Source organism: Mycetomoellerius zeteki, unplaced genomic scaffold, assembly GCF_001594055.1.
Source record: "Mycetomoellerius zeteki isolate Tzet28-1 unplaced genomic scaffold, Tzet1.0 scaffold568, whole genome shotgun sequence".
In the NCBI taxonomy this organism is placed as follows: domain Eukaryota; kingdom Metazoa; phylum Arthropoda; class Insecta; order Hymenoptera; family Formicidae; genus Mycetomoellerius; species Mycetomoellerius zeteki.
Window position 1 is genome coordinate 38,839 of NW_017257575.1, and position 11,130 is coordinate 49,968.

Sequence of the window (11,130 nt, forward strand, 5' to 3'; positions counted from 1 at the left end):
CGATCCTCTCCTGCAAGTCGTGCGCCCCTCGCACTATCCGGGGGCTCGGGCGCCACCAAATCCTTCGACGGCGGTAGCTATGCTTCCTTCCCCTGGTTGGAAGCGCTCGCCGGCTCCGCTCCGCTTGTCTCCGGCCCGCGGGATTTTTCCGTGGTTGTCTTCCCTCCTGTGGTTTCTTCGCTCGGCGAGACTCCCGCAATGGTTACATAAGGAAGAAATTCGCCGGGGATTAGAAAAATAACTTAACGCTAACACACGGCCCTCTGGAGATTTCGCTCGCTCGCGTGTCCCGGCTCGAGTCAGTGACCCGCTTTGTGACGGCGAAGGGTCGCTGCGAAGCTGCAGCAAACTGCAACGTCACAACTGATGCCTTACTTGATTCACCTATTGTATTGTTCTTCGCTCGGCGAGACTCCCGCAATGGTTACATAAGGAAGAAATTCGCCGGGGATTAGAAAAATAACTTAACGCTAACACACGGCCCTCTGGAGATTTCGCTCGCTCGCGTGTCCCGGCTCGAGTCAGTGACCCGCTTTGTGACGGCGAAGGGTCGCTGCGAAGCTGCAGCAAACTGCAACATCACAACTGATGTCTTACTTGATTCACCTATTGTATAAGATGTCTTTAATAGATGCCTATTGAACATCAAAATTTAATTGTGATATTATTTCAGTAGTAGTAGTTTAGTATATTATATTACTTATATTATTATCATTATTTATTATTTTATTATTACTTATTTATTTATTACTTATTATTTATTATTGATTATTATTTCTTGCTCTTATTGCTCTTATTGTAAATATTTTGTTTTTAATAAAATCTTATTGCGCACAAGTTCTTTTACCCATGTAAATCATAATAATAAAAAGAATTAAAAAATCCATTTTGAAGAAGGATAAGATCTAAGTGCTATTTTTTTATTACAGTTATCATTGTACAAATATAGTTGGCGCAAATAATAACACTGTTTTTATTTATTTACAATCTATACTGTTTTTATTGCGCGAGCGTGCAAGCTAAGAATTATAATATATAATCGTAATTCTATGTTGATCGGCTCGTTACAGATGAATCTTCTGTCATTAAGATTGATGCCTTATGAAACCAAACACAGGGTGTCAATGTGTAATAATTTTTTATTTGTTCCAAAGTTTTTGTACAAACGTTTCGATCCCGTTTCGGATCCTTTTCAATGCTATTGTACGAATTCATCGAGTTTCCTGACGCACTATATCGTAAACATTTTCTCATTAATCTCACGAATTATAATTGAAAGTTTACAATAAGATAAATGATATAATAGATAAATTTACATAGTTCAAACAAAGAATAAACTTACATGATATTCGTGTTAATATATATTATGCTAATATAATGCGTGTCATCTATATCAGCTTTGAGATACATGTAAACAATATAATGTCAAGTACTCGAAACTACACGAACGCAAACAAACAAAAACATTAAAGAGAGAAAACCTCAGTTATTATCAAATAGGAAATCATATGCCTTAGTTAACGAATCTGTGTCTGATTGGATATTTAAGCCGTTTTTTTGATTACGTATGAAAATCATATCTGATATTAGTCTTTTATTTAAAATTTGTTCCTGATCTAAAATCTTGACACTGTCCCAGTCAAAATCATGTGTATGTTCTAATCTATGTTCTGTGATGATCGATTTTTGGTCTGTATTTCTATTGATGTGGTTCTATGTTCGCTAATTCTGATTTTAAGAGTCCTTCCTGTTGACCGACATATGAAGCGTCACAGTCTCTGCACTCCACCTTATAAACAACATCAGTTTGCATAAAATGTGGAAGTTTGTCTTTCTGCACTCTAATGTAGTTGTTCAATTTGTTAATACCCTTGTAAGCTATTTTGATGATGTTAGTCTTCTTTAAAAAGTTTTTGATTCTCTCTGAAATACCCGCTATAAAAGGCACCGTGAAGAAGATTTATTTCTTTTCTACTTTTTTATCATTAGCTATTTGATTGTTCTGATTAGAAAATTTCTTGTGTAATCTTTTATTTATGGTGGAGAAAATCAAATTCAAAGGATAGCCATTGTTCAGTAATATTCTGATTATTTTATCTAAGTTTTTCGTACAATAATAAGACTCTATCTGTTAAGCTCACTATTACTCCAATTTTCTGGCAAAGTGGATGTTGCGAAAAAAAATTGAGATAACGTCCTGATGACGTAGGTTTCTGATATCAGTCATGATATATGGAGTTATTTTTCTTTATAAGAGTTAGGTCCAGAAAATTTAGTTTGTCACCACTTTCCTCCAATGTAAATTTGAGTCGTGGATGATAGTTGTTGAATGTAAGACAGAGTTCGTTAATGTGTGTTTTGTTAATTGCTAATGCAATGTCGTCTACGTATCGTATGTAAAAAGAAGGTTCTGTTGTCAATCTATTAAAAGTAAATGTTTCTAAGTCCTGTAAAACTATGTCTGCCAATACTGGTGATAAAGGGGAGCCCATGGGAATTCCATACTTTACGCATTCCATACACTCTTGATAAAATTGGGTTTGCAGTGTTAAGATGTCTGTATTTAGACTCACTAATTATTTCCTCTCGTTTCCATCTCTTCAAAATATCCTTTAGACTGATTATTATTCTATTGACCGGGTTACGTTTAATATTTATATAAGTGTCAACGTCTCTAAGCATCGTCTCCATCTTCACTATATATTCCGCCTTGTCCATTGCAACCACCACGTTACCTTTATCCGCATAAATAAAATATCCGGATTGTTGTTAATAAATTTTTTTGTTAATAGGTATAAAGACCAAATCTTTTTTTCCATCTGTGTTTTATTTAATGTGATGTTCTTCATCAACGGTATAATTTTGTTTCTTAATTCTGTAATGTTAGGTATTTTTATTCTTTGAAAATTATGTTCAATGTTCTTAATGAGGTTGATGGTGGCTGTCTGGACATTGCGTAACGGTAAGCAAAATTTATCTCCCAGTTGTAGCAACGCCTGCACTTCATATGGAATGCAAACACCGCTCAGATTCACAAACCAATCACCATTAGGTTCTAATATGTCATATTTTTTTTCCAAATATGTCATCGCTGTTATATTAATGTCCTCTCTTTAATGTTTTTGTTTTTTTGCGTTCGTGTAGTTTCTAATTGTACTTGACATTATATTGTTTAGATGTATCTCAAAGCTGATATACAGGTCCGTTACTTATATCCGGACAAATTTGAATTTGACATTCCCACCATATTAGAATGCAGCAGTAGGTGTCACATGACCTAAAGATAGGTTAGAGACGTCGATAAGACATTAATAACCTCAAAATGGCCGAGTCGTTCAGGAAGACGTCGGAATATAACCGAAGAACGGCGGTTATTAAAGGTGTCCGCGCCGAAAGGACGCCAAGCGAAATTGTTAAGTTCTTCGGATACCCCAGGTCAACGGTGTATGATATTGTTCAGAGATACGCAGCCTCGGAGGAGTCCGAGGAGGGTTCTTGTACTCCGGCGAGAAAAATACATGTAAGGGAGAAGGCGATACTGACTCCGGAACTCGTTAAAAGAGCACAAGACCTCATTTCGAAGGACTCAAGAGTTTCACTCGCAAAATTAGCGGCCATCTTGGGGATGAGCGACACCACTGTTCGTCGGATTGTCCAAGAGGACCTCAGATACAAGTCCTACGTCCTCAAGGTCCGACAGATGCTCTCCGAGGCCGCCAAGGCCAAGAGACTTGCCCGCTGCAATTTGCTCGTGAAGGATTTCTGGCCTCCGAATAGTCCCGATCTGAATCCTCTCGACTACTACGTGTGGGGCGTAGTCGAGAGGGTTATTAACAAAGCCAGACACCCCAATGTAGCCTCCCTCCAAGCCGCTATTGAAGCGGCATTCATGAAAATGGATCGTGCGCAATTGCAGAGGGCATGCTCGCGCTTTCGGAACAGGATTGAAGCGGTGATCGAGGCGCAGGGCGGATACATTGAGTAAAATGTCTCAGAAAAGATCACTTAACCTAACTATAAAGTAGTCTATTTGTACTTTTTCATATTTTCTGTAATAAACGACTTTTTTGAGAAAAATATTTTATGTCCGGATTTAAGTGACGGACCCTGTAGATGACACGCATTATATTAGCATAATATATTAGCACGAATATCATGTAAGTTTATTCTTTGTTTGAACTGTGTAAATTTATCTATAATATTATATCATTTATATTATTTATCTTATTGTAAACTTTTAATTATAATTCGTGAGATTAATAAGAAAATGTTTACGATACTAGCACATTCCCTGCGTGCGCTCCGCGCGCGCTGTTCCATTATACTCTCCTTTTTAGACATTATGAAATATATTATTACGAATTTATATTCTAAATGTTTGCATTAGAAAACTGACCTCATCGTTATGGCGGATTGAAAATTTGAAAATTCAAAGTGAATCACTATGGCGAATGGAATTCGTTAGTTAAATACCATAAACAATTTTATAATACAATTATTTTTTATCGAACGCTAATGTAACCACGGTACATGTTGCTTCCTTTTTTTTGTTTTACGTTTGAAAAAAACGCTTTTAATAAATATCATTTTGGTTATAATAAATATTATAAAAGTAATGATTTTGATTTACGAGTGTATCTTTTAATTATTTTAATTCTTATGTCAAATGCAATATATATATAACTATTATAATACTTTCAGATATTTTTCCAAGCAGAGTTGAAAGTTATTATCACATGTCATATTATATATTTACATATTATTTAACCAAAAATGCTTTAAGAATTACTATTGTCAATTTATTATTAAATTACTATTAAATTACTATCAAATTACTATTGTCAAATCTTTTTGCTTCAAATTTGTCGCTCCTTGTGACGTAATGAAGAACAGAGCCTTGACTGTCCATGCGCATGAGCATACCCTTGTACTTCTACCAATAAGGCTGAATATAATCGCCATTGATTGTTTGCTTCGACGGAAGGTAATCGATATGAATTATGCCACGTGCATCCCAAAAAACTGTAATAATTATTTAAGCATTTTGGCATCTAACTTCGACCGATATAAGGCTCTAATTTATCGGTCAAAAAATGATATTATAATATTATTGTTCATTACGTCACCCGAAAAAGACTTGTTTCCTTACATATAGCGAGGACCACATTAGCGTTTTAGGAGATTACTTAAGGGGAGATCCTGGTTTAGAAGGTCAAAAAAATCTATTTTTGTTTTATTGCATAAATCGATAGATAAACTATTCAAGAATAAGTTCCGAAAGTTATACGGGCTAATTCGACGTATTTTTAACCTATGTAAGTATCCAATAATTTAAGACTTTCTTACTGAAAACTTTGAAACGCGTTTTCTCCAATTTTTATTTTTACGTTTTAACATAATTGGCGAGCACGATAACACGAAAACTATAAGAGCAATCAAAATAAAACAAAGTGTATTCTTTTCACAATAAAATTATCTTCAAGTTAAACTAAAAACATTTGTAAAAAAAAATTGTTTAACAATTTTTAGAGTCCATCAAATATAATTGTACGTACCGTAAAAATGCACATTTTTCTTTCAAAACGAAAAAATTGTATATTTTTCGAGTTTTTCTATATTTTTTTTAGTTTAAATAGAAGAAAAATATATAATAAATTAAAAATCGTTGTAATATTTCATTCCAGATAAGAAACACGAGCTACATCTTGTCCGCCAATTAGCACCAGTAGCGAGAAAGCATTTTACTACTTAATCTGGGACGCCGCCATTTTGTGACTTTTTTACCCGAAAAAAATTTTTTGGTACATTTAAAATGTGTATTAAAGTATCCCTAAAAGCTAAACTAGTCTAGTTATTTCTATCCATATAAAAAAAATTATTTAAATACACCTTTTTTTTGACCTTCTAAACCAGGATCCCCCTTAAGACGGTCTTAAAATAAGAATCGACATAGAATTGCTGTTCGCCAAATTGGTTAAATATTTAAAATTTTTTAATTTTAGATTAGAAATAGAAATGGAAAGATTGTTCGAAATCAGTGTCATTGAAAACTCTTTAATAGAACATTTCATTAAAATCGAGGAATTTTAAAGACTTCCGACCGCCGTATTGGTTCAGCCATTTTGAATTTTCAAATTCTAAGTTCGGATTCGGCATTAGCTACCCCGAAAACCTTCTAATGTTTCATTTCGCTGAAATCAAGAAACTTAGCATTTCCGTCCGCTATATTGGTTCCGCCATTTTGAATTTTTAAATTTTAAATTCGGATTTGATATTAGCGAAAGCGAAAACCCTCCAATACTACATTTCGTTGGAATCGAAGAATTTTTAGCATTCCCATCCGCCATATTGGTTGAATTTTTAAATTCTAAGTTTGGATTCGGCATCAGCAACCGCGAAAACCCTTTAATACTTCAATTCGCTACAATCGGAGAATTTTTAGCATTCCCGCCCGCCATATTGGTTCCGCCATTTTGAATTTTTAAATTCTAGGTTCGGATTCAGCATCAGCGATCCCGAAAATCTTCTAATGCTTCATTTCGCTGAAATCAGGAAACTTAGCATTTCCGTTCGCCATATTGGTTCCGCCATTTTGAATTTTTAAATTTTAAATTCGGATTCGATATCAGCTAAAGCGAAAACCCACCAATACTACATTTCGCTGCAATCGAAGAATTTTTAGCATCCCATCCGCCATATTGGTTCAGCCATTTTGAATTTTCAAATTTTAAGTTCGGTTTCGGCATCAGCGACCCCGAAAATCTTTTAATACTACATTTCGCAAAAATCGGAAGACTTTTAGCATTTTCGGTAAAAACTTCAATCCGCCATATTGATTTAACCATTTTGAATTTTCAAATTTTGAGACCGGATTCGAAATCGGCGACCCCCAAAGCCTTTAGATACGACATTTCAACGGAAACGAAGTACTCTAACAACCTCAACGAAAAGAGGCTTCAGGGCACGTAACACGCCAATTTTAAGAGAGGATAGTGCGTCAGGAAACTCGATGAATTCGTACAATAGCATTGAAAAGGATTCGAAACGGGATCGAAACGTTTGTACAAAACTTTTGTAACAAATAAAAAATTATTATACATTGACACCCTGTGTTTGGCTTCATAAGGCATCAATCTTAATGACAGAAGATATATCCATTATGATATTCGAATATCCGCTACTCTTTTTACGTCGCGAAACGTCTGCGTCGGTGTCACGAGTAAGACTGAAGCTTTTGTTCATCGTCTTGCGTACAATTAGATGAGAAAAAAAATGTGTAGTGAGGGAAAATAATTTTCTCACGAAAGACGTAGAGTTAACCGGAAAAGTCGACAATGACTTGACGCGAGGAGTCGATTTCTAAAACGTTATCAAACTCAGCATAGACGATACAATTAATAGTCACGGAAAGAGCTTTTTCGAATCTCACTTCTAATCGTAAGCTCTGTTTCACGAGATTCCAATGTTCTGTACAATTAGCGGATAGGTCTGGAGTAAGATCGAAAGCAAAAAAAGTGTAACCGTTGCCGTAATCGTTTCTAGTTATAGAATTACCCTCGTTCAGAATGTGAATGCTGGTTCCCGAGAATAATGTGTGATAAGCTTCAACTTAGAGCGGCTCGTCTTTCGAAAAATTTGGCTGTAACGGTCTATTGGGAATTTGCATGCCATCGACGTACAGTGAAAAAAAATTTATTCCGTAATTTTTGAAATTAAATGGGTTCAATTTTCTATTACCGTTAAACACTTTGTTATCGACAAAACCGACTATTATTCGTTACGATAGCTGTCCGAATATTGCATTGTCTATCGATTCCCCCACGACGCCGGCGTGTATCGTGAATGTTTTAACTTCGACTTTCGTAAGGGGATACTTGGCGGTAGTTTTATTCAACATTCTAGCATGTGTGAGTAGCACACCAGGACTTATTTTTGTTCTTCTTACGAGTGGACTGGTAAAGAATGCGTATTTTTGATAACGTTTTATTTTCCATAAGGCAAAACGAATTTTTCGAGCGTACGAGTCTCATTCTAACTTCCACTCCGTTAATTAAAAATTTATCTTGATTGAAAACGTTGCAGTGAAGGTGACCTATGAGATCTAGCGCGCGATTTCCCTGAATGTATTTTGCGCGTCTCTCGAGCGCCGTATTTAAGGTTGACGCGCCTAACGTGTCGTCCATGTATCCGGGGATATCCGCGTCCTATAAGCAGGAAGTTAGATGAGAAGTTTTTGTGGGTGAAGCATAATTTAATAACGCCTCGATGTATGCGCGGTACGCGTAAGCGTTGTTTGGCGGCGACACGAGCTTTTGATTGAAATATACGTCGATTTGGTTGAACATGGAATGCAGTAAATGATTTACGGTCCTACTTTTGCCGCGTCGTCAGGTGCGAGCGATGTGCTCTCCCCGCGATCGCTTTCTACGCGTATGCGAAGGCTCAACATGGTGTGAGTGAGATCCAGATAGTCTTCTTCATGTCCGGGAATGAATTCTGTGGGTGAATCGTTCGTGAGCGAAGTTACGGGTTTGTAATAAATCCATGCGAGCTCTTAATGCTGATTTGCGTAGGAGGCAGAGAGAAGAGATCGAGTTCGCTCTTTATACACTCGCTTGAGTGAGTATGAAAAAAGGACATGCTTTTCCTCCCCCTTCCGTGAATTCCTGTCTCAATTAAGAGAATATGTCTAATACGTCGCGTTTCTTGACTCGATGTTTCCTACTGAATGGTTTTTTGGTTTTTCTTCCTGCAGCACGAATTTTCTTTTTTTTTTCGTCACTTTTTTGTTCTTCTTTCCTGCGATACTTCTCGATGATTTTTTTTCTTGATCATTCGACGTCGTTTGCGACGCACGATATGACTATCTCGACCGCCGAATGGAAACTGAAGTGCTGCGGATTTCGCGGATATTTTATATCCCGATCCCCTCATCAGGGAACTTATTTTTTCTTCGGCTTTTCTCTTAAGATTGCTCCGCGATTCTGCTAGTCGACTTTTGACCGCTTCCTTCAACGTTTTATTATTTTCGACGTCTTCTATCACGTTAATTCCCGCATGCAAAGCTTCTTTCCCGACAGCACGTGCACCTTTATTTAGGTAGGGTAATATTTTTCTGAATAGTCCACCGAGAAAGCTATCGATTCCATGTCCGCGTTGGTAGGGCGAAAACACGTGGAATTCCACCTCGGTTACCGGTGTCCCATGCATCAAAATACTCCTCATATTCCATCGTGAGTTTCTAACTAAGACTACTCTATCAACTAAAACCAATATCGACACGATCGCGTACACGAAAGAAAGTTATTGCTTACGTTTAAAGTGTAGTATTACTGTCAGCGTTCCGAATTCGAATGGAATTTTTTTTCCGAGATGATCTCTTATATCTATTTCAATCGTTCTGAACTTTGTTCGTCGCAATGGGATATAATTCGGAAATGAGAAATGCTTCACTAAATTTGCACCAAATGCATAATTATGACTGCGTATTTCATTTGGAACTACTCTGAGAAGAGGAGTACGTACATCACCTGTTATGTAAGACTCACAAATATCGCAATAAATGAACATTTTATCAGGGATAGAGCGCCACAAACTACAGTGTTCGATACTCCAATAACCATAAACCATCTACTTGTCGTCGTCCCGTCTCCTTATTAAATCCATGCGTAAGAAAAGTTTTCTCTTGTGTTTCATTGGAATTAGGTTTACGTATCGCGAGCTTGGAATAAAATGCATGTTTACTCGAAATGGCTGATGAGAAACCTAACATTCGTAGAAAATTATCGGAAAAGTTTATATGATGTAGCATTTTACACTTCTCATCGCAGTTAACACTTATACAGATTTTGCCGCCAGTCACTTTTTGCTGTTCAAAATAAAAATGCGATTTGACATTTGTACACGCGGTATTAATCGCCTCAATAAGTTCATGGATATCGCTGTAAATTCCATTTGGAAATACAACTTCTTTTACCATAAACGGACGAGGAGACTCGTCCCGATGAGGAGACGAGTGGTCCGTTTACGGTAAAAGAAGTTCTTTTTCAGTTTAACATCGACGAATCCGATCATATTCTCGTTATGACGTACGTATAAAAAGGTACAGGGAAATTGAATCTTACTTAACGCAACTTCTCATTGTCCTTGCAACGCTATCGAGTGAGGTAATTCCGTGATGAAGGACGACGTTGTATTATTCGGAAAATGACGCATACTACTGTTACTCGGAAGAACCAGAAGAAACTGTTCCTCCTTCATCGCGAAGAGAAATTAAACTTGAAGCCGGAATCCAAGTATCAAACTTGCTGGGATAACCGCGCCAACTAACTAGTAGTTGCTTATTACCTCCTCGCCCCTTACTCTTTATCACGCGTTCGACGATAAACTGTTCTTCTTGTAAGTTTTTCTCAACTCGAACTAATTCTTGTTCATAAAAAATACCGTCTATGATTTCGTCTGCCAAATCGCTCAATTCGTACACGTGCGGTTTTCGCCAATCGAGAATACGGTAAATTCGAAATATCTCCTCGCTTCAGTTAGCCTCGTATCCTTTCTCGAAGGCACCTTTCGTTCTACTGATGCGAACGAGATCCCCGACACAATATTTAACCTTTCGCACCCGTTTCTTTAACGTTTTGTCGTTTTTCCAACGATGAGCTATATTTTCACAAGCGATACATGCGTTTTGTCTCGTTACCGCTGGTTGCATTCTCGTGGATGAGTGATGCGTGTGATTGTGATCGTGCACAATGTCCTGTAGAACATCGATGTATCGTCGCGTATTTCTATGTGTGAAATAACGCCACATTCGCTCTTTCAGTGTTCTGTTCGACTATAGCGGCTTTGATGTCCGGGTTGCGCGTTACTCGAAAATGTATGTCGTTTTCTTTAAGAAATTTCTGCATTGATTGCGCGACAAATTCTTTACCTTGTAACGATGCACCCCCAATAATGCATCTTACCCGGCATTACATCCGCCGGACGCCGCTGCATCGCAGCGATGAGGGCGCGGTGCGCCCGAACCTTTTTTTAAAAACAAAAATATAATTCACAGGGACCAGCCGACAACGCGCGAAAAGCGAACGAACGCCGCCGATCGCAGTGTCGGCATACCCAGGAACACCGATC

The 11,130-nt window shown here is 37.4% G+C and overlaps 1 protein-coding gene across 1 annotated transcript; it reads left to right on the forward strand.

Annotated features, from left to right (window-relative positions):
* Positions 1-3,322: 3,322 nt before the first annotated feature.
* Positions 3,323-3,985, forward strand: LOC108727992 (uncharacterized). Its single transcript, XM_018456339.1, has one exon. The coding sequence runs from the start codon at positions 3,323-3,325 to the stop codon at positions 3,983-3,985; it is 663 nt and encodes a 220-aa protein (XP_018311841.1).
* The last annotated feature ends 7,145 nt before the right edge of the window (positions 3,986-11,130 follow it).